Here is a 24,737-nt window from a genome sequence, read left to right on the forward strand (position 1 = left end):
ATATTGGGAATATTTTGCAATATATCAATAGTGTCTTGCCCCTGGTCTTTAGCAGTATTTTGAAAATTTTCTGCAACGCTCAAAATCTATTTTTCAATCTTAACTCTGCTAACGTGAGTTTTAGGTCATCATTTATTTTTAATGAAACAAAATTAAATCTGGAAGTGTTTGTGTTACAAAGTCGTATGAAATCCTGAGCAGAGTGCTTCGCATAGTACGAACTCACATCGTAGCGTCCCGTTGGCTCACTATTGGTACCCGCACCCTCAGTTAGTTCACGTTTCACGTCCTACCACTGCTCGAATGCTTCAAATCACTGAAGCAACCCTGAAGCTGACGTCATACCCACGCCTGTCATGTTTAGATACGCGACTGTGTGCGTGAAACCCCCACCATTTTTAGAAGATCGGACTGGATCCGTCATCGCACGAGTTTTACGCACACTACAACGCCGATTAGTATCCCCAGCACAGCCCATCAGCGATGAGTGTTCGCGTTTAGCATTCGTTGGAGCTCCGTATTTCGCGTAGAATGGGTTACCGTAATTACTTTCGAAAGTTTAGTAATCGTGTAAAATTGCCTTGCTGAAACGAACAAAAACGACTGTGCGTTTGGTGTGATAATTTCGATGTAAATTCGCTCTTGTTTCGGACCCCGCGAGTGTTGTGTTTTTTCAGTCCCCCTCCATCGGTTCAGAAGCGATAAATCCAGGGAAAATAAAGCGTAAGGAGCAGACTGTGAAAATGGAGAACATGAAAAACAATTCCATGATAGATACGCTGAAAAGCGAAGGAACCATCAATAGTAATTCTGCCGCTTGTCAGCAGTCGTCGCTGAAAACGTCCAGTGGAGGAAGTCGACTACGAAGAGCTTTCTCCATGTCCCGTAACCCGTTTCAAGTTGTCGTCTCACGGCAGCAAAGGGCAGTGGAAAAATCCGGAACTGGCTCAACAACAGCAGCAGCATCGACGAACGCAAGTGTTGTGACCTCGGAACAAAATTCCATCAATAGCGGAGGTGGAACGGTAACAGGGGAAGACGGAAGTGGCAATGATCGCAAAATGCATGCTAACTCCGACGCCAAGAATGGTTCCGAGAGGAAAATCTTTAGGCGTTTATCGGTGAAAAAGTTTATCAATCGCATTGCACAACAAATGACATATGTCAATCTAGCTGTAAGTGGCCTCTTCAGATTTTTTCTTCTCCTTTTTATTCAGTGTTCAGTGTGTGTAACAGTACCGCAGTTTACTGTGGGGTTTGGGATGTGGAAACAAGGGTATAGTGAGACTGGTAAAAACATTCACATAGCTGGCCATGAAATTGTTTCGCATTTTGCTAGCTGCTGTTCACTCAGGCTAGCTTTGTTGTCGTCGCCGTCGTCGTTGTCGGTAGTAAAACAGTGTAGTAATAAACTTTAACTATCCAAAAGTGGCGATGATTGGCGAGGCTACAACACCACCTTAGTATCGTTTTTATCTACACACATGACAATGATGCTTTCGAGTAGCATTGTAAAAAAAATTAAAATTGTAACAAGCGCGCCACGAGTGGGGGACAGAAAGCAGCTCTGCTGCCACTTCACAGTTCAAGTTAGTTAGGGTAAAGTGGGTGAACGCTGCGCAGACGGCCATAAATCATGACCAGTCTGCGAATTGTGTTGTTCGTGTACTGTTCAATCAGAGGAATCGTGAAATTCTATTTTGACGATGTGGTCCGTGGCTTCCACATGTTGTGTACAACATTTTTATTGGCAAATGACGCGACTGTCTTTGATAAAAAATATAACATATGCTTTGTCACATAACTGAGAACAACATGTTTTTGAGTTTGTGGCCCCACAAACAATCGTCTTTTTTAAATGTTATTCAGTTTTTTTCTCCATGCTAATAAAATATCTATTTTATAAAGAAAGGTCTTAAGTAGCCTTGTTAAAATTTAAAATGAAGTTGGTAAAAGGGACTCATCTTTAATTCCTTGAACGCAGACCAAGGTCGACAAAAAATTCGGACATGAAAATTCTGTCAGAGTATGTATTCCTCAGCACCAGTAAACGAATCCGATGCTGGCGCTAAGGCTTTCCCAGTTTCACCAGAAAAGGCAATAAATCTCTCCAGAAAATGTTCAGGTTACACTATTTTTTCTTTGATAACAATTGCTTGCTATGACTCTACAGGATCTTAACATAATTTGATGAAATTTTATTTTTTCATTTGCTTGTGAACAAATGTGTTTGTTATGTGTCTGGATTTTGTCGTGTTCCACCTTTACTCTGCAAAGGAAAATGCTAATTTTTGGTGAACCAAATTAATATCTGTGTGTAGAAAACGAACAAGAACGGAACGCACAGGTCGACCAGTTTCTTTAACAAAAGCTTTTCAAGAAGAGTGGAATAGAGAGTTCATAAAAACTATTTTCTCTTGTAGTGCAATATTAAAAACAGATTTTCTAAATTTAAGATCAAGACGATCAACCGATTTTAAAAGTGTGATATAATGTCAATCGTATTATTTGAACTACAAATGATTTATCAATTATTTTTATCTCTAGAAAACATAAAAAAACAGTCCTTATTCTTTTAAAGTAAATTACGGATTATTGTTATATTTTAAATCGTTCAGATGACTAGTTTTGGAAAAAAATATTCACTCTAAAACTTTAGAATAAATAACGTGAATATTAGACATCAATTGATCATAGATGCAAACACAGTCTATCGGTTCCAGACTAATAAAACAACGAATATGAACGAAATCCCCCGATGAGGGCGTGTCACAAGCCATAGTTCACAGTGCACGTCTCAACCCTAGCCGGGGACTGAATAAATTTCGTTGAAAAAAAAAACCGGCCCGGCACACGAGGGAAGCAGTACAGTACAGAGCACACTACACTTGTGGTTTTAAAACCCCTTGCGCGCTCTCGCGCGGAAAAGCGAACCGAAGAGGAACGGCCGCACGAGTGGAGAGAGCGCGCGCGAGTCCACGAATGATTACGCCGCCGTATACCGCTTTGCTGAAATATAATTGACCTTCTTCGTTGATTGCTCCCAATCATATCATCCGAATGTGGGGTGGTGCGCCCGAGGGGTGCGTCGTCGGTCGGGTGTGCTCCAACTTTCGATAGTTGCTATGTGTTATGCGGAGTGGAGACATTGCGGGAAGCAAAACGCGATCAAACAAAAACTTTACTATGTGTAAATTATCCCCGAGAGATGCGGGAAGTTGCACATATGTGTTGAAGGCTATCATAAATCAGCGGAGATGTTTACCCGTGTAATCATTCCACGGTTCGAAGCATTCGTTTTGATAAGCCCCTTCATCGCACCCGGATGGACGATAGAAAAGTACACGAAATTTGTGTCACACTTGAAAGGCCGCACACTCTCGATAGCCAATTAATGCTCCTTAAAAATTAACCATCTTCGAATTTTACCAGCACAAGGCCAAATCGATTTTTTACAGCGTTCAATCGTTGCGCCCCCCAGGAATGTTGTCCATGATACAATCACACTGAAGCCCAATTAACATAACAATAAATGCACTTCTGCAGTTGTCAGTCAACTTATCTTGCTTCCACCTACCCCTAATTTCTATTTTCAGGGCAATCAGAAGGGGGATCGCGTCCCAGTAGCCCCGCCTGCAAACGGATTCATCTGGCCACCGGATACGGTGCCCGGTGTAATTGGGCTGCGTAATCATGGCAACACCTGCTTCATGAATGCTGTTTTGCAGTGTCTCAGCCACACCGACATATTGGCAGAATATTTCGTTTTGGATCAATACAAGGTATGGCACCATTTTTTTTTTCACTAGGTAACGGAATTGATTGATTGAATTTTTTCTCAGGTGGATTTAAAACGACGCAACAAGATCAATGCGAAAAAATTCGGAACGAAGGGAGAATTAACTGAACAGCTCGCGCTGGTGCTAAAATCGCTGTGGATGTGTAAGGATGCCCCCGAGTACAGTTCGAGTTTTAAGGTAATTAAACGGATGGGTGCTTAAAATATGGTGTTGAAACTAACACCTCTCGAATTTCGGTTTCTTTTTGTAGGCCGTAGTGGACCGGTACGGTAGTCAATTCCGGAGCTCTACCCAGCATGACGCGCAGGAGTTCCTTTTCTGGTTGTTGGATAAGGTGCACGAGGATCTCAACACGGCTAGCAAGCGGAAGTATAAGGCGATAAAGGTAATGTCCTCTCTGGTGGCTGCCGGTTATTATGATATCACGCTCGCAAACTTGAATGAAACTGTTAGCGAAGATAGAGTGTTCAGCCCGCGGGCGCTAAATATTTTGTGTGGCGTACACTTAACGATATCATGATAAGTGTTTTTAATTTGGAATTTTTTTCGCTCCTGCTCCCGGCCATGAGGTTGCGATTTCGCAATAACGCGCCGGAGTGCGGCGTTAGAACATTATTGAACTAGATTGGACTGGATTTTTTCCGAACCGAGGCAGAAACCAACAATCGAAACGTGTTGAGCGTGGACTATGGTTACGTCATTGAACATCCCATTCATTGATGTTGTGATAAATGAATTGTTTTCGCTCACGATAATATTGATACTAGATTTTAGGCGGTGTTGTGTTGGCTGGGAGAGACAAATTCAAAAATTTACTACTCAGCAGGCAATCCGCTTATTTGCTATTGATTCCGATGATGTTGGCAATTCAATATTCAGAATATGCTAGTTTAACCTGTTCATAAAATACGAAAGTGAGTGATGTCTTGGCGTACTTGGCGTCGATTCAACGAAAAATTCGGTTTCTGTATCCATAGGTTTTATTTGAAGCTTGGTGAAATCTGAAAAATTGTGTCTCAAAATTTTAATCTCTACTAAAATGTTATCTATATGGACGAGTTGTAGATAATTGATTCGAAACAAATTTGTGCATATTTCAAAAATTCATATTTTTTCGAAAAAAAATTATACGTTTTCTCTGCAAATAACTATGTTTGATGTAATTGAAATCAGAAATCTTCTTATTGTCAGTTTCGAGATTATAAAAACTCTTATTTAACTCTTTAGAGGTACACCATTCAACTGTGTGTCAGTCTAAATAAATATATTATATATAAAAAACTAATTTAATGAAATGTTTTCTCAAAAAATCTCAAAAATGAATATACAGGTCGGACACGATTATCCGGGGGCTCGATTATCCGGGGGCTCGATTAACCGGGGCTCGATTATCCGGAGAAAATGGTTCGATTATCCGAAGTATTTTTTGTTTCTGTATTTCTATAACGTAATTTTGTCTTCCGGGTCATTGGGAGGTTCGGGGTTGTTCATAATTGTAGCGGTACAAGCCCCGTTCCGCTGAGGCAGTTCGTTTTTGGCAGCTTTCTCGTCGTTCCTTCAACCAATTCTTACTCAATAACCTCCAAAATCAAGGTATTATGGTTTTTTGTTGCCAATAAGGACAACCGCTATTGGTAAACCGGTTTCGGAATTATAGTAGGAACATATTCCTGTAATATAATGGCCATGATCAATGCAGTACTTAGAACCACAAGCAGGCCTGTCCCGGTTGTGTTCCGGATACTCTCGGATTATTGAACCAAAACTCATCAAGCGAAATTAATAACGACTTGAAATCCGCAAAGTAGTCCATATCGAGCGTCTAGGTCGTTACAGGTTGCTCAAAAAATGGAAAAAAACATGAGTGTTTATTTTTATATCTTCGAGATAATTAATATAACATCATTTATTAATACGTATACCTATATGTATAACAAACGTCGACAAACAGTCTAAAGATAATTTTTAATTTTTTTCGTCAGCACATGCATTGTATACAATTTATCATAGTAGAAAACTCACTGTTCTAGATGACAGATATTAAAAGTTTAAATAAAATACTACAAGGTATACACCCCCAGGGTTGTATGAAATGGTGACGTGGGACTAAACACTGTAATTAGGGGATTTTTTGTTACAAAATATACAGAGTCTGCCTACCCTAGAAATCAATTTTTGAAATATATTCAACAACACTCGAAAGAATATCGTTTATATCTGACGATATCATGCCTGTAGTATTTTTTTGTGCAAACAACATGTATTTGACAAGGCACAAGCATATCGTGCTTGTTGAAGAAGCACCAAGAATTTCTCGTAATGCGTCAAAGTCAGAATTAACTCTTTATCCTCAAAAACCAAATCCAATAATACTTACGTTATCACAATGAAAGGTTTTGTTTATTTAACTCTAATTAAATCAAATCTATAATATGGATCTTACTTTCAAAATAATATGGAAGCCCTTACAAAGGTTCATTAATTGGCAAACATAAAATGATATTTTTAACAAAATTATTAACAAGTTCCAGCAGAAAATCGTAGCAATCCACAATTACATTTTCATTTTTTGCCTGCAATTTTTTTTTTTTTCATTTGCCTACAACTACATTCGCTGTATTACGATGACAGCTAATATACGTTTATTATGGTAAAGCTTAGAATAATAATAAATAACAATTTTGAAATGTAACAAGAGATTCTGAATGAATCTTAGTAAATAAACAAAAAATTCACAAGCATTCGCAGGCTCTTACTCTTCTATAAATGTATATATTAAGGAATTTACTCATTCGATATTATCCGGTCACTATTATTCAGTGAATATCGAAGATAAAATAAATAAATATCCGTTGCAAAAATTCACAATTCTTGTTGAGTAATTTATGGTAATCATATTTATGAGATAAACTTTCAATCTCCATCAACAGCAGCATTGCAGTTTTTCCTCGATTGCACACGTATAGAAATGTACGAACAAAAGTGTACCACTGCAATACGAATAGTACCGCTGCTGTACGAATAGAAGTGTACCGCTGAAATGTACGAATAGAAGAGTACCGCTGCAATCACAGACGACGAGAGACCTGCGGCTCTTTACTTCACTGGTACTGTTGCTTTTACCGGCATATTTTCTTTCAAGAGATCAGTTTTAGTTAGGTTCTGCAGGCAGGTTTAGAAATTGTTCAAGAATGGGGATTGTTTCAAACTTTTTGGGAAACTTTTACTTTCGAGACATCATATTAGTCTAAGCTCATGAAAGCAAAAAAAAAAATAAATAAAAAATTAAATAAAATTAAAATTTTATTTAATTTTATCTTCGATATTCACTAAATAATCGTGACCGGATAATATCGAAAGAGTAAATTTCTAAATACATTCATTTATAGAAGAGTAAGAGCCTGCGAATGCTTGTGATTTTTTTGTTTATTTACTAAGATTTATTCAGAATCTCTTTTTACATTTCAAAATTGTTAGATGATATATTATTATTCTAAGCTTTACCATAATAAACGTATAATAGCTGTCTTCATAATACAGCGAATGTAGTTGTAGGCAAATGAAAAAAATTGTCAAGCAAAAAACAAAAATGTAATTACGGATTGTTACGATTTTTTGCTGGAACTTGTTAATAATTTTGTTTAAAATATCCTCTTATGTTTGCCAATTAATGAACCTTTGTAAGGGCTTCCATATTATTTTGAAAGTAAGATCCATATTATAGATCTAATTTAATCAGAGTTAAAGAAGACAAAACCATTCATTATGATAACGTAAGTATTATTGGATTTGGTTTTTGAGGATAAAGAGTTAATTCTGACTTTGACGCATTACGAGAAATTCTTGGTGCTACTTCAACAAGCACGATATGCTTGTGCCTTGTCAAGTACATGTTGTTTGCACACAAAAAAATACTACAGGCATAATATAGCCAAATATAAACGTTATTCTTCCGAGTGTTGTTAAATATATTTCAAGAATTGATTTCCAGGGGAGGCTGAGAATAAAAATACGTACAGTCGCTGAGCAAACACATTGATTCTGTCTGAAGACTCTGCATATTTTGTAATAAAAAATCCCCTAATTACAGTGTTTAGTCCCACGTCACCATTCATACAACCCTAGGGCTGTATACCTTGTAGTATTTTATCAATTTTACCGCTTAGCAATGAAATTAGAGTGAGAACTAGCATATTACAAAATTGTTATACATTTTATCTATCCAACAACATATTGCTTATTGTTATCCATCATGTGGGTATGCTGTTATTAACGTTTGAAATCTGACGCAACATTTGCCAGTTTCATTTCAAATTTTACAGAATGCATCCCAGTATTGTAAACAAAGACGTAGTCCCACGTCAAAAATGGCTCGATTATCCGGAAGGTTCGATTATCCGGAGCGAAATGTTTTTCAAAACTCCGGATAATCGAGTCCGACCTGTACTTAGAAATGTGTTTACTAAGAGCAAAAACCGTTATTTGCAGTCAAAACGTTAAATTTACATGAATATAAAAAATGTACAAAAATTGGTCTTCCAAAGAAATTTAAAACATAATTTTACTCCATCTTGCGATTAAATGACATAAATTGTATATGGTTATTACTCATTCAGCCAATTTGGATTTCAAAATAGCGTCTGGGGCCGATATTCAGCCTCTGGGCATTATCCACGCACCTATAATATCCATCTTGGCACCTATGTTTCGGTCTCTGTTTTTCAGAGACCGAGAGCTGTCATCTTCAATTGCAAGTAATGTCTCTGGGCCTCTGGGTATCATCCAGATTCCAAAAACATTCATATTGTCGCTATTTGGCCATTTCAATTTTCCAAAAGTCGTCATCATGGATTTCTAAAAAGGCCTCTGGGTTCGGTTTTCGCCTTTTTTGAGCATAATCCTGGTTCCTGAAAAACCCATATCAGATGGTATTTTAACCCTTATTCGTTTATTCGTTTCGATTTATGGCGGGTATCGAAAATTCATATTGGATTTCAAAATGATGTCATGAGTTCATTTTTGGCCTCTGGAAAGCATCCTGATTTCGATATCATCACTAATAGGTGGTATTTGACCTACGCACATAAGGGTATTTTGATTAAAAAGTTGTAAAAAATTATTTTCCTGCACAATAATGCTGAAATTTTCATATTTAGCAGTTTCTATGTCTTTAATATGAAAATTATAATTGAAAGATAAATAATATCTACGTACAACAATATCGCACGCTTAGCCTTGGGGCTAATAGCGGTCTCGATCAACTAGATTAGTTGAGAGAATTCGTTATCGATATTGTTTTTGGCACATTTTGCATGTGTAGGATAAGTACAACGATACACCGTGCCCCAGTGCTGAGTCGAGAAAATTTCCAGCTCGAAAAGATCCTCGACTCGATCGGGAATCGAACCCGATATCACAACCGTGTGGGAGAGCTAGCCGACCGACATCGCTAACCACAGAACCACGGGGACCACTAATATCTACGTAGCAGTGATAAATAACTTTTCTTACTACACTTTTTATCCACTTTCACTATTTAATTCTATCACTTTTCACTTATCACTTGCATATACGTATTTCAACACTTCGTCAGTGCTTATTTGGACTGTGGACACATAATTGCGATTAAATATTTTACGATTTCTTAATTGACGACTGGGTGCATACAAATTTAGTTGCAATAATAATTTAGAAGATTGCACGCGTTGAGAAATAATGTCATTGATAAAGTAAAGCATTGAAAGTTCGCGGTGTTCTTTAAGTGCTTGTATGTCTATAAGCTACATTGCTTCATAAGGGAAATGCTGTCCAATTTAGCTTACGAAGCACGTAAAAAAGGAATTGTTTTTGGATAGATTCTTTATGTGTTACAATATAGGGATTCCATACAATGCTACAGTATTCCAGAATTGGTCGGACGTATGTTATATATAATAGTTTTATTGTATATGGGTCTTGAAAATTATGGCCGAAGCGTTTTATAAAGCCCAGCATACTATTTGCTTTGTTGATTATTGTGTTATAATGTTCTATGAATGTAAGTTTGGAGTCTAAGACTACGCCCAGGTCCCTTACGATCGTAGTACTAGCCTCGCAATTGACCTGTACACCAAACAGTTGACCGCGAAGTAATGATTAATAATAACAAACAAAAATTCGAGATTCGAATCGGAATGTAGTTCTGAAGTTTTGCTTTTATGCAGAAAGTTTCAATACAGACTGCACAAAAATGAACGATTGCACAAAAACAGATTTAGCTGGAATTATATTCTTATTTATATTTGATTTTTATACAGTTAAACGAAGTTATATATAAGAACGTTTATTTATCAGACTCATCCTAAAAATCGTACCTAAATGTTACCACGACCTCCTTAGAGGAATTGACTTGTTCTGGAACCAAGAGTCTCAAAGTATCATTCATTGTAAAGAAGCGGATTTTGTGTCGACTAGATGCTGTCCACGTGCGCATGATATCTGCTTTAATAACACTAATTCGCTATTTAAGCATCTTTCGCGATTTTAAGAACGATTCATTATTTGGAAAAACTTCGCCTCCAAAAAACTAAATTTTTCATTCCATGGTGTGGCAGAGAATTCTTGAAACCATTTTCAAAGAAGTTTCCTCTGGAAGTTTTTTTCGGTGTCTGAAAACACGTCGCGATTTAAAAAAAAACAACTCATAAATTAAAAAAAAACATTGCACAGGATTGCATAAAGTCATGATAGAGTAGGGAACATATTTTAACCAGCTTTAGGAACCGCCTGTGTATTCAGACGAAATACTCGAAATGTGTTGGGTGAAACTCAAACAGTAGTATATCAATCTGTTCGCTACCGTTTTCTCTATCAGAACTTGTTTTCAGATTGTAAAACTAAGTTAGCAAACTTTGACAATCGCCAATCAAAGTTACGAATCGAGGGACACTATTCCGATCACCCCGAACCTATTTTAAGCAGTTTCCATCTGTTTTGCAGGCGTTTTTTTTTCAGCACCCGAAGTGGCTCCTGAATGGCTGCAATATAGGTCGATTTGTTTCAATTGCAATTGTTCACAGATTTCTGTGTAATAAACGGTATTACTTATATTCGTAAGGCAGCTAGACAATTATAGTTTTCGTTTCCATCATTGAAATTGTCGATATTGATCAAAATGCAGGAGTTTGAGGCCTGTTTTCTTCGACTGATTAAAATAGGCGCTACTGCTTAAGCCGTTCCTTACCCTATATCCTAAACGCGCAAACATGCGCAAGTTTTTTTTTTTCTGGATGTGTTTGAGGACACTCGTATCTACTTAAAAATGAGTTTGTTTGTGCACAGAAACGTCCAGAACATCAAAAAAACAATTTCGAAGCTCAATTCGAAAGGTAAAATATCCATAATTGGCAATGCAAAATATACAGTCAACAAGACACCAAACCCTCCATCTAAAATGTTCAAAACCTAATGTATACCTCTCATTTGAAGATCCATATTCGAAACAGGCCGAATAAAATCACCAGTATTATAAATTCCACCGAAAAAATCACAAAACTTCGTATTCAACTCTGCTTTGCTTTTACCTTCTAGTTTGACAGCTGTTGTGAGCCAAAAATAAAACAAATCAAAGCAAAATAATTGCCATGGGATACCCCCTTTATCTATGAATCTAGTGGTATTAATTATGGGGGTTCAATAATAATTTTGAGTTTTGCTATTTATTCCAACACTCAAATACCCCTATGTGCTACGGTGCGGGGTGGCCACTCTACTGGGAAAAGCGGGGAAAAACGGGAATTTATAATCACCGGGATCACAGGGAAAATTATTCTTTCTCGTGTCTCCCGTTCCACTGGTTAAACAATTTCCGAGGAAATATCAACGTGAAGAATTTCTGTCACTTTTACTGTATGATAACCAGATTAGTTTGACTCTACCGGCTATGGAAAAAGTTCTAAAAGTGAAACAGAAGTCTCTAACTAATATCAAGGCGTCAGAAGATAATTTTTTGGTTCCAGCGAAAGTCGACATCGGCTTCGCAGCAAAAGCTGTGTTGAATGAAAAAAGGTCGATCGGTTATAGCGAATTTCTTTATTCCACCAACTCAACTTTTGCCCGCACACAGTGGAATAAAGAAATTCGCTATTAGTCATTTATATGTCGGTGGATAGATAAAATGTGTAACAATTTTTTGATATAATAGTGATAATAGTGGAAAAAGGTGAAAAATTCCAAGGTCAAGCTTTCCAATATATTTCCCTCGTTATTGGCTTGCTTCCCGAGCACAGATAACAATAACATGGACGAAATAAATTCCACTGCCTACCAGTGTTGCGAAATTTCGACACAGAAAAATGAAAATGATACAACAGCAGTTTCACTCTCACTATCTTCAAACTGATATTGAGTGTCACTCATGTCAATTATCAGTCAATAATCAAGTCAGTGATATGAATTATATATCTTAATTAATGTCGAAATTATTTGATCTGAGCCAATCCATTGCTTGAATTCAATGAAGCAGATAGGCACCTCCATCCTACACCGCATAAACATCGCTAGAGCAACATAGCGAAATCACAGAAATGCTGCCAGTCAGCATTACCACTGTCAACTGATTGGAGCTGAAAGCAATTATCACATTCAGCTCGTTCGTGATGATACTGATATTCGTAACTCTCAGTGTCAACAGAGAATCTATCACTGACAGTGAAAATTTGCAACCCTGCTGCCTACATATTTTGCTCAACAAAGTGTTTTGGTTTGTTCCACTTTCTCTAAGATGTGTGGCCACGCCTTAATAGCGAAAATCTACGCTGAACTCGATACTTTTCTCGCCCTATTCTCGCAGCTTCCCTCCTGAGAGGTCCGAAGGCCTCTTATACTGCTCTACGGTTGATACCAATGATGTCGATATTGTTCGCAAAACCTAGAAGCATGTGAGACTTTGTAATGATGGTGCCGCTTCTTTGCACGCCAGTCTGCAAGTTGAATTTTTGAAATTTATCGAGGATCTGTCGCAGATCCACATTTGGTTTGTAGTGGAGCGTCTCTCTCGAAAACCACATTGGTATTCGCCAACAAAGGTCTCCTGGAACGGCCTTAGTCTATGGATCAGAATACGGGAGAGAATTTTGTAAACGGTGATGAGAAAGGTTATGCTCCGGTGATTACTACAGTCCAGGCGGTGGCCTTTCTTGTAGATCGGACTTATGAGACACTCCAACCAGTCCGAGGGTAATTTTTCATCGGATCACATTCGCAACATGATCCGGTGTAAAGCACAATACAGCTGTTCGCCCCCGACTTTGAAGAGTTCGGCTGGAATGCCGCCCCTACCAACTGCCTTGCAGTTCCTCATGTCTTTTACTTTCTTCACCACATCCATGGATGGTGGGTCCACAGCTTTGCCGTCATCCTCAATCACCATCCTGCTCCTCTCGGCTACACTGCTTTCTTCACACTAAACACACTAAAGTGTTCCTTACAACGCCTGGTTACTTCTGATTTATCGGTGATCAGGTTCCCCTTCCACATGTCAGGGGCAGACACGTTTCGGTTCCTGATTCCGTTAATCCTTTTGTAGAAGCTTCTCGCATCGTGCTTGGACAAGCAAAAACGCAGCTCCCAATGCTTACGTTACTTCCGGCGATGGAGTCTCCTCTCAGCGGCTTTAACTGCTCGATATCTCCTAACGCTCTGACGCGCCACAGCCGTAGTGAACAAGTGACCTCTGGCGCGGTTCTTCTCATCTGTCGCTCGCTGGCACTAGGCGTCAAACCACTCGTTGGGCGTTGTGTCGCAGCTGTACCCTACACTTTTCGCGCGGTGGTGCTAATCGCTCAACTTTCTGCGAGTACTCTGCAGCTATTCGTCCAGTTGATAACCGTTGGCTGTCTTCCTCGTTGTCCTTGATTTCAATACGTTGGACAACCGGGCGTGGATCTTGGATACCACGAGATAGCAATTTGAGTCAACGTTTGGTCCTTTGAACGACCTTACGTCTGTAACGTCTGAAAAGTGCCTACCATCGTTCAGAACATGGTTGATATGAGAGCAGGCAACCCCATTTGGATGCGTCTAGGTGTGCGTACGAAAAAGTGGAAAAATATGCTTACGTAATTATTGAACGGCCCCTAAGTCCCTCCGATATCGAGTGGCCTGATTTGACTAAGATTCGAACCTATGACCACCCGTTTTTCAAAGCGGACTCTGTAACCTTGCGGCTACGAAGCTCCCCTACATTCACCTACCGCAACTCTATAGTCGGGATACCTGCGCCGGCACGCGGCTCGAGTAAAGTCCTTACATTCCTAGTACTGAGTTTCCAATAATCGTTGTCATTTTGCTGATTATTCCGTTCCGTATTATTATCTGGATTGCTTGTAGTAGTTCAGATTCGGTATGCTACTTTACAAGAGTTGCGATACGCAGTCTCGCGACGGGGCTGCCGTCTTAGATAAAGTTGGCGATACACCGCATTTCTTGCTTCAGACGTCCGATCCGGGTCAGACGCTGTTGTACGCCGACCCTAACATGAGGAGACAGCGTGTCCAGCCGTTTACCAACCAACAAGCGTAATCTTTTTTTTTTTTTAATTTTATCAAACTGGATGTGTTTCTCAACAAAAAAATATTTCTGTTCAATATTCAAGTTAGCAAAAGCGAAGCTACACTGTTTAATTTATTGATGGAAGTTTTAGCAGGAACCAGTTTAAGTTTGATCCTTTTTAGTTTTGTGATTTAGGTGTGAGAAGCGTAAACTACATCAGTTTAAAGAGTGTGAGAAGCGTAAACTACATCAGTTTAAAACTTTTGAAAAACTTTTGAAACATCAGGGAAAATCAGAGAATATCAGGAAATCTGTTTTTGGAAATTGAGTCGCCACCCTGATATTGTTCCGGTTTCAAATAGGACTAAAAACGTTCAGGGAAAACTTTTAAAGTTGATTTTCTCAGTTCGATGCAAATGTTAGATTGGTCGATTTGAACAATTACGTGAGATGGATGGCCGTGGTAATTTCCCCTGATATTTATTCCTACTTTTGTATTACCAAAGATAAACAGAAGTGCCACTCGATGACGATTTCCTCATCCAGGAAAATAACGATTGTTTTGAAATTTTGTTTAGTAGGCAGTAATACCGCTGATGTCGGTATAAACAAGCGTGCACACTCGTTAGCAAAGACCAGTGCTTGAGAAGGGATCGAAATTTGATTGTGACTGCGATGAATGCACATGCTTTTTTCGTTTGAATTGAACGGCAGAAACGGTCGGGCGAACGAAAACAAGTTTTTCTCTTTCTCTCGTGTGACGATTTTTTGAAGTAGAATACTTCTCTCAGTAAGTTCGGCTACCTAGGGATGTAAAATGAAAATCTAAAACCGAAAAAAGTTAAAAATATGTCCAAATTCAAATGGTTATAAATCGGTTAGTATTCGATGGATTTCCTTCGTTCTTGCAGCAATAAATTGGAAAATCTTCTAAGATTATTGTACTATTAAAAATAGTCAAGCTTTGTCAAAACGACAAATTCGACCTCTGGTTGGTCGTTATATAATTGCTTCCCAAGCACCGTCGACAGAATCATATACCTTGCAATTTAAAATATGCTATTTGGCCTATATAAGAGCCTGTTTCAGTCGAAGCCGCTCATAATAGTTCTAGGCAGCGACAACAGCAGTCGCCCTCCCTTAGCAGCAGCACTAGCAGTGCAGTGGATACCAGCGATGGCGAAAAGCGGCCCCAACTGTGGCATGGCTATGGATGGCGCATTAGTTGCAGCGGATCTCAGCATCGCAGATGCAGTGAGGCACTTTAGTGAAATTGCAGTCTCTGTGCGATAGTGGGCACTAGTAAATGCACTCAATGAAAAGTTGACTCATTTTGACAACACGTGAGCCGTCTAGTATTGAGTGTTGAATCAGCTTTTCACTGTTTATTTTATCACAAGGAATACTTGATTCGCACTGTCAGTGATAACGCAAAGATGTGATCTTATCCGATACTGAAATGAACAACAAATTGTCCTTTTCAGGATGAAATTGAAACTTGATTGAAGAGTTAATATTTTCTAATGAGTTAATTCACATTTTTAAATTTGTAAAAGTTACAAATTTTACTTTATCTCCGTGTCTCAGAACGTACTGAATTATCTTTTCGTTCAGTCATGAACACGACAGCCGAAACTTTCATTATCTGCATAAAAATCAATTTTTCGCAAAATCAAAATTTAAAAACAAGCCCCAATCATGACAAGCAACTCACTATATTATTTAAAATGGTCAATCCTTGTTGAAGCGCAAAATTCGATTGATCTGATTTGTCGTTAACATGATTGCTTCCCAAGCACAGTCGACAAAAACATAGACCTTGCAATTTGAAATGTGCTCTTTGTCGGTATTAGAGTAAGGATGGGAAATATCGACCGATATGGCGATCGATAGTTATCGATGATTTCTTGCTCCTTTTGATAACTATAAGTTTTTCATCCCTATATAAGAGCCTGTTTCAGTCGAAGCCGCTCATTTTAGTTCTAGACAGCGACAACAGCAGTCTTCCTCCCTTAGCAGCAGCACTAGCAGTGCAGTGGATACCAGCGATGGCGGAAAGCGGCGATTGATCTGATAAGTCAACGTTTATTTCCTAGAAAAAATGACTGACACGCAAGCAGCCGGGTTATCTTTCTTGTAAAAGTATTCTACTCCAACCTTGCGGTCGTGGCTTTGCACACAACCCTCCTGTTTTTTTCTAACGATAGCGACCGCAGTTTCGGAGAAGCCGATTTTAAAACTCTCTCGCTCGATCATTTACAATGTATGTTGAACGGAGCAAACTAGATTATGATCGGCAGCATGTGGTGTGTTTTATTTTCGTTTCTCTCGTTCTCGACTGGTTCTTGACTGGCTGTCTGAACGGTCAAAAAACGGTCGATGAATGCTTTTTCGCTGTATCGGATGGAATTGAGGCACTGCTTACAGATGCACGTTATTTTTTGGTGGAGAAGTTTGTTGTTGTTGTTGTTGATGATGTTTAGCGATAATTGCTCGAGGACAAATGAGGTGGAGATATAGTTTGAATATTTCTTCATGCGAAATGCTGAAGTCCGTCCTAGTTATACGTCGCAAAGCGCCGACAGGCACAAGTAGTGTTTTTACTTCTGCCAACGCGGCTAGCATTATACCATATGTTGCGTTGCGCGCGGCTGTAATTTATATTTTTCCGAAGCTTATTCAGATTCTTGCTTCGCTTATATCATTGGCCCAACAGATAAGCCGATATATACTCTATTCTTTTTATATCCATCGTTATCAGTAGGCTAATTTTTCAGTCAATTTTTTTTCTGCTTCGTTATGCATAAATAGTGGAAAATGTCAATCCTTATGCCCTGATAAATCACGTTCTACAATTGAGTTGATAGTTTTGTGATGTATTGGTTGATAACCGTCTTACAAACTGTGTTTTTTTAGATGCAAAAAATTAAATAAAGGTAGATGCAAATCAGCAGAAACATTAGAGGTCACCTAAATTGAATTGTTGAAACTAGCTCAATTTTAGTTGTGAGTTGTTAGTTGTTTCTGGTACCCAGGAGCGGATTAAGGCGAAGGCGAAGCAGGCGGACTTCAAAATTGATGTTTGATGCATGAAGAGGATCATCAACAATGTATGGAGAACACTATTAATGTATAACGAAAAAGAATTTCCCGCATACAAATTGACTTGAAAAATTAGCCTCTTGATAACTATCGAATTCAAAAGTATCTATCTTTTAGGCCGATGATATAAAGGTCGGATTCGATTATATAGAGAATCGATTTTATATTGACTCGATTATATGTATATGCTTCTATTATATATAATTTCAAACTCGATTATACTGCCGTTCCAAGCATAGTTGTCCCAGCGTGCATAAGAACGGCAGTATATATAGTAGCAAAAAAAATTTTTTTTAATTTCAAATGTGATCTAGAGCGAACATTTCGTAAGAGAACATCCAGAAAATACGTTACGCTTGATAGAAAGGGAAAAAAATAAAAAATAATTAAAAACAATGAAAAATTTTGGTTTTTTGGTTTTTGGAATTTAAAAATTAAAAGAAATTGAAAAACCCTAAATAAAATTACCTTAATAAAAAAAAGAAATTAAAAAAATTTAGGAACAAACGAATAATTTGAAAATTTTCAAAAATTTGAGAAATTAAAAACGAACGAGTTGACAAATCAATATATACTGATCTAACTTTTTCTTTCCATTTGACACCAGGAATAACTACAAGAATAACTACAAGATATATGTATAATTTTCATAAGAACTGTGTTTGCTGACTTTTAGGGGGATGAGTCAAAAATAAAATTCTTCCTATTTATTCGAAAATAATAAAACATTCATGTAAAATGAATAAAATACATTTTTTCTCTGATAAGATTATATATAAAATTCGATTATATATAGTGGAAAAAAATCAGAGACTATATATAATCGAGTGTGACCTGTACTTAGCGTTGCGAAAATCTAAATTAGCTTCGGACAAAGTACACCACCGCACAGTGGGGAATCGCTGGCCATCGACCCAAAATTGAAAATGTGAATTTCATTTCAATTATATTCTTCCTATAGTTGTATACTATTGAAGTGACAGGATCCAAATTTTTAGAGCATTACGACAAAATTTGAATTTTCTATGATTTTTCAAAGTGTACTGAGTCAGCGTTTTTTAGCGTTTTTCTTGAAAAAAATGCAATGTTGCGAAATTTGCTGGAGCCTCAAGAGTAACTTGAATCTTGATGACGTCTAAGTAAAAGTTGTCTATAAAATAGTGGAGAATAAATCCTCATCATTGAGTAATGTATAGTCCTCATCATTGGATAATGTATATATGTATAAATTGACGGAATCAAAAAATTACGTATTTTTTGCATAAAACAGCGTTTAAAGTTTAAACGGCAGGGTTTGGCACTATTGGCATTAGTTTTAAAAGATAGCTTGGAAAAAATGCCTTAAAATGCATTTAGTCCGATCTTGCGCAGAGTTGCGCAGAGTACCTTTCTTTCGAAGAGAAACAACGAGTGTTCGGCACATGTCGGATTTCAAAAATGTAAATTTGAATTGTACACTGCAAACCGTCTACATAATAACAAATGGCTCATATTAGTCTGATAATAACAACGTTTTCAAACAAGTTTCAGTATAATTAATCACACTATTTGCATATTTACAAGTTTAACTGATCTATATTTCGATAATTTACGAAGTATCAAAAACTAGTCATTGTTTATGTTTTGGATCACCAGCACTGACTACCAAAATCATGTTTTAAGTTTATATCATACAAGTCACATGTGAAAACAATCTTGTAAACATAAACCATAACATAATACATCGCCTGCTAATTTCTACAGAGCAAATAGTGAATAATTATTATGACGTTAGAAACTGCATTTCGAAAACCCTTCTTGAAGCTATTAAAACTGTATTGAAAATGAACACAAAAATAAAGATGAAGGTAAAAGTGAATGGAAAATTATGCAAATGAAAAAAATACGAATGCGATAAAAAGAATCAATAGTCACTTTGAAAAAAAAACAAGTCATAAGTAATTTTCAACACGAAGCATATTTTTCATTTTTTTTTTCTTTTTCTTAATAACTGATTAATATTTTATGTTTTTTATGGCATATGAAAGTCTTTCAAGCATCATGCATTTTATTTTCCAAAAGACTGAAGCCGACGTAAAATTTTCCTCATATAATATATATAAAAAACATGAAATTTTCCCTGGCGTCAAAACATTTTCATGCAAAAATAATATCAAATTCGTACTCAGCGTCCCAAAATTATATACAAACCATGTATTTTCCATGATTTGAAGATAATTTTTCGCTTGGCCAGCATTTGTATGGAGCCGCCCCACTGTGCACCGCCGCGACGCGAGCTGCGCAACATAAAGTGCTAGCCGCGTTGGCAGATGTACATGTAACTACACTACTCATGTCCAAACGCGATGCTTTGATTTCCATGGATGCTTTGAGAGATGTATGAAGAATTAATCAAACAGCTTCAACACCATACTTTTCCATAATCGCTAAACATTGATAACAACAACAACAAAAACAAGCGCCTCCAGCCACCAAAACGCTGTAACAGAAACGCATCAGAAGCATACAGCGACTGCCGGTCAAATGATTTTTTTTTTCCGGTCGTTCATTGCCACTAAAAATCAATGGATATTGAACAAAAGGAAAATGCGAAAAAAATCGTCATAAAGTAGTGCGAACAGGATTGCGAGGATTCTACACTAGAGAGGAAAAGAGATGATCTTAATGCCCGTTCGTTTTATTTTGCAATCGGAAAACGAAATTGAACGCGACAGCTCGGAGAGACGAACGGTGTACGAAGTCTCGCACAAAACGGATAAGATGAAATTGAATGACTGTTATTTTTGTGTTCGGTAGAAAAAAGGATTGATCAGAGCACTGGCAAAGACAACAACCGTTAATAATGCCCCTGGCTAGTGTCGCTATAAGCAAAGATAAACTCGTTTTACGACAATAAGGTAGTGAACCCACGTGGAGGCGCATAAGTGTAATACTTCCAAAATAGGTGAAGATTTTTTCAGGATTTTTCATCGGAGTGACACGTCTGTTTGACTGTGGTGTTACTCTTTTGTCAATGTTTCAATAATTTTATATTTCTTCTCACTTAAATTTACTACATTACATGCTACATTTATCTAATCGCTTTGCATGAATATTTTTACTGATTCATGATGAAACTCTTTTATGCATCACTAATTTTTGGTATTTTTCGTACACATTCAGTGTACGTAAAAGTGAAATAGTGTTGAAAAGTCACTATTTGTGATTGGCCACAAAAATAATTACCAAAATACTTAGTTACAGCAAAAATCTACGTATTTCAAAACTATATATGTTTTTACACTCGAAATCGCAAAATTTTAGGCATTGATGAATTATTTGTTCTATTTTATTTACAGTCAAATTTATGTTTGTTAATTTTTAAAATACCGATACGTTTAATTGCAGAATAATGGTGTTGCTTCTCACGTGAATATAGGAATTTGGGTACATTGAAGATGTGAAAAAGCGAGTTTATATACCAAAGAATTTTTATAACAACAGCCGTGGCGGATGTAATGAACTTGTAGGCGCGACATTTGGTCTAAAGAACCCGACACTCGAATTCAGTGAATCGTTTACCAAAACGAACCCCGCTGTATACCCTGCCCTTCCTCCAACATCCCAGTGATTTCTCGCGGAAGTGCAGAGGTGTTCTCGGCTTCCAATAAAGCGAGTATCACGTCAACATATTCCCATACAAACTCCATCTTTGACCTGCATTCGGATGCGGCCGGCGCTGGTATTGCCTTACATAAAGATTAAGATCTCCAGTTTTTACACATTGAGGATGCATGTTGGTCCTGAGCATCATCTGTTGGTTCTCTGTGTAATTACAGGTTATCTGGCAATAACGGAGTAGCAACCGCGGGCGGTCAATCATGCTCATGCTCATGCTCAAAGAATTTTTATAACAACAGCATTTGATAACTTTATGGGACTAATGTTCACTCTTTTCTCCCCCTTTTCACAGAACAACTACGGCCGCTCGGACGAGGTGATCGCCGCCGAAACGCTCGCGAACCACATCCGGTGTAACAATTCGTTCGTGCAGGCTGTTTTCCAGGCCCAGTTTCGATCGTCACTGACCTGCCCGCGGTGCCAAAAGCAGAGCAATACCTTCGATCCGTTTCACTGCATCTCGGTACAGCTACCGCAGCTGACCGTACAGCCGGTGTTCGTGCGGGTGATTTACGCCTCCCAGCAGCCGAAACAGGTCCAGCTCGGGCTTGGTGTGCCGCATGGATCACCGGTCGTGGTCCTGCGGGAGCAGCTGCACGCCGACACCGGAATCGCTGTGGACAGAATGATTTTGGCCGAAATGTGTGAAACCGGTTTTACTCGAGTGTACTGTGATTCTCATTTGGCCTCGTCTATGGGGGATGATGGATCGGTGTACTGCGTTGAGAGCCCACCAACATCCGAAGGAATAACTCAGATTGTGCTGTGCATAAGTAACGCGAGAAGAGACGTTGTTAGTGGGGAGGTCCGACGATTTGGAACTCCATTTTGTATAGCGGTTAATCGCGATGTGTCCTACATTGAACTGCAAAAGGTGCTGCTGAAAGAAATGTCCGCAATATTGAAGCCAGAAGTGTACGCTTATAGTACACCACTGCAGGAAATGTTCAGAATGCGGTTGCAGGATCCCTCTTGTGATGCGGATGCATTTTTGGAGGCTACCGTCGAACATCCGCTTTTCACGGAAATGATCGATTTGGCCCTTTCGGTGCTACCGACAGATGTCGGCCCAGCGCATGTAAAACTCCTGATCGAGTGGGTTAATCCGGAACGTTTCTTCAGTGATATGACCGATCCGTTTGTTGAACACGAAAGTGTCAGTCAAATGAAGGAGAAAATTCCGGCAAGTTCCTCGCTGACGTTGGAACAGTGCCTAGAACACTATACCAAGGCGGAAACGCTCAGTGCTGAGGATGCCTGGAGATGTCCCCATTGTCAGAAGTACCTACCGGTGGTCAAAACGCTTGGGTTGTGGTCACTACCGGATATTCTTGTGATTCACTTCAAGCGTTTCCGACAGCAGCAACTGCGAGGGCCACAAGCTGCTAAGCTGACTACCCTAGTCAAGTTTCCGTTGAATGGCTTTGACATGACTCCTCATTTGGCACGTGATCCGAGCACAGAAAATTCTGCCGCAAGCATCGAAGACAACTGGAGCCCCTGGCGAAAGACAACCAAACGCCAATCAACACATTCCTCCCACCAACCAAATTTTCCCCTTCAAACGATGGATAATAGGTATGATCTGTACGCTGTGTGTTACCACCAAGGTGACACACTGGAAACCGGTCACTACACAGCAGCCTGTAAAAATCCCTACGATCACCAGTGGTACAAGTTTGATGATCAACGGGTCAATCAGGTTCCGAACGAATGCGTTCAAGAGGAGATCGTCAACAACGAAGCTTACATTCTATTCTACCAAAGACGTAAAATTGATGGATCAGAGTGTTCCGGTACCAGTTCTAGTTCTGGGGCCGATCACTGGGTGTCGCGAATTTCAGCTGCTCCACCGTTGGTAGGTGTGCCAGCAACGGATCCGAAAGCAAAAGAAGAGATATCAAAACCATCCGCCGTTCCTGTTCCCATTCCTTCTGCCAATTCAGGGGTAGCCGCCGTTCCAAAGATTGCGAAAATTGAAGAAACAACCATATTACATTCCGAGAGTGAAAGTGAGATTAGTGACACAGTCGAATCGTCTCCTAAGGACGTGGTCCCGAGTGACATTGTCAAATTGGAGACCAATAATGCAGAAGCTAAAATCCAAACTGTCGTTCAGGCTGAAGTTGAAGTTCAAAACTTCTCCCCTTCACCAGAGAAATCTGAACCGACTGAAAAGTTACCAAGTCCCGCTGAAGAAGCAACGCAACCGATGGTTGCAGCAGCAAAACTCGACGAAAATCCATCGAATATCGACACATCTAGCACGACGTGCGTGGAGGAACCCCCCTCCCCCGAGTTACGAGAAATCTCCGATTTAACCAATAATATAGAACCAGCCTGCTTCAGTGATACAACCAAATCACCCGATTCCAACAGCCGGTTATCATTACCAACTCCGCACTCACATTTCCAGGACATATTATGGCGAGAAAATGCGACTGTTTCCGATTTCATCAACAGTCATCACCATCATCACCACCACCATCATCATCACCATCACCACCACCATCAGCACCATCTCCATCACCGGCCCTCGTCCTACACCTACAAATCTTACGAACCGGATGCGGTTACGATGATTCGCGGAGCAAACACATGCAGCAAGGATACACTGCTGTTCATAGATCAACAATCGCATGCTGCCGGTCTCGATCGGATTGTGCTGGACGATGACGACGATGCGGATGATTTGATGAGTAGCAACCGGGCGCTCTGGGTAAGTGTTCCCTATATATTATGTTGCGTCCAGACATCTAAAGGCAATTTTTTCCTATTTTAGATATCACCCGTCACACCGCATAAGCTAATAACGGTCTCACCGAAAAACTAATGCTCTACAAAAGCATGATTTATGAGCAAAGCCTGCCACCAGCCAAAACCAGCCCAACCCAGCCCTCTGAATCCATCGAAAAAAAAGCATGAAAACTAGAATGAAAAGGGTAACAGTAACAGTAGAGTTTTCGAAAAATATTATGTATATTAGTGTGTAGCACACTCCCAGAACGTGCGCGCCTTTGTGTCAAGAGGTCCGAACAGAACTGTGCATCAGCGCGCATCTTGGGTTTGCGCTAACGCACAGTTCCGTTCAAGCGCTATTTGTTTTCTATTTTTTGTCCTTTATGTCGAACACGGTTTGTTGATTGTTTATTTTTTTATAATTATTCGTTTTTATGTTACTATTTTGTTTATTTGTATAAGAACCACCAACGTCTAAACAATATTATTACTATGATCATAATTCCTTTATTATTAATATTATTATCGTTATATTATTTATTACTGCAAAGGTGAAAAGATCGAGCGAAACAAAAATAGAATTTCGGGTCACGAAAGGCGTACACGAAGACACCAAACCTTTGATTACGTATTTATTATTGCTTTTGGTTTAGAATCGATTTCTTCTCTGGTATGTTAGTAGTTCACCGTTGGCGGGATCGGAAACGGGTTGTAAGTTTTTGACCAGAGGTTTCTGCTGTTCATTTTTCGACACTTTCCCGGTCACATATATTTCGAGTAAATTTTTACCGAGTTTAAAAACTTTATTCCTCTTTTCCCACTCTGAGCGGAAAAAGAGTCAGCAACATTTAGACAACATTTCTGAGAGCAATTATATTGAAAGGTTAAATTATGATATAGGTTAAG

General features: G+C 38.8%; 1 protein-coding gene across 2 annotated transcripts; it reads left to right on the forward strand.

The window, feature by feature from the left end:
* Positions 1-455: 455 nt before the first annotated feature.
* LOC129723366 (ubiquitin carboxyl-terminal hydrolase 31) lies at positions 456-24,271 on the forward strand. Of its 2 annotated transcripts, none has more exons than XM_055677548.1 (6): positions 456-1,175; positions 3,597-3,782; positions 3,843-3,977; positions 4,051-4,185; positions 21,385-23,811; positions 23,875-24,271. In XM_055677548.1, exons 1-6 carry the CDS (start codon positions 744-746, stop codon positions 23,923-23,925), a joined length of 3,366 nt encoding a protein of 1,121 aa, XP_055533523.1. In that variant the 5' UTR covers positions 456-743; the 3' UTR covers positions 23,926-24,271. The 2 variants fall into 2 exon arrangements, with proteins under 2 accessions (XP_055533523.1, XP_055533524.1); XM_055677549.1 differs by lacking the exon at positions 456-1,175 and adding an exon at positions 1,622-1,711.
* The last annotated feature ends 466 nt before the right edge of the window (positions 24,272-24,737 follow it).

The sequence above is a fragment of the Wyeomyia smithii genome, chromosome 2 (genome assembly GCF_029784165.1).
Source record: "Wyeomyia smithii strain HCP4-BCI-WySm-NY-G18 chromosome 2, ASM2978416v1, whole genome shotgun sequence".
NCBI lineage: Eukaryota > Metazoa > Arthropoda > Insecta > Diptera > Culicidae > Wyeomyia > Wyeomyia smithii.

Excerpts from the sequence above, each read along its gene's own strand:
- LOC129723366 (XM_055677548.1), top strand. The coding sequence starts at position 744 with ATGGAGAACATGAAAAACAATTCCATGATAGATACGCTGAAAAGCGAA. Across the intron at positions 4,186-21,384 it reads GGAAGTATAAGGCGATAAAG|AACAACTACGGCCGCTCGGA; the intron begins GTAATGTCCTCT and ends CCCTTTTCACAG. Across the intron at positions 23,812-23,874 it reads GTAGCAACCGGGCGCTCTGG|ATATCACCCGTCACACCGCA; the intron begins GTAAGTGTTCCC and ends TTCCTATTTTAG.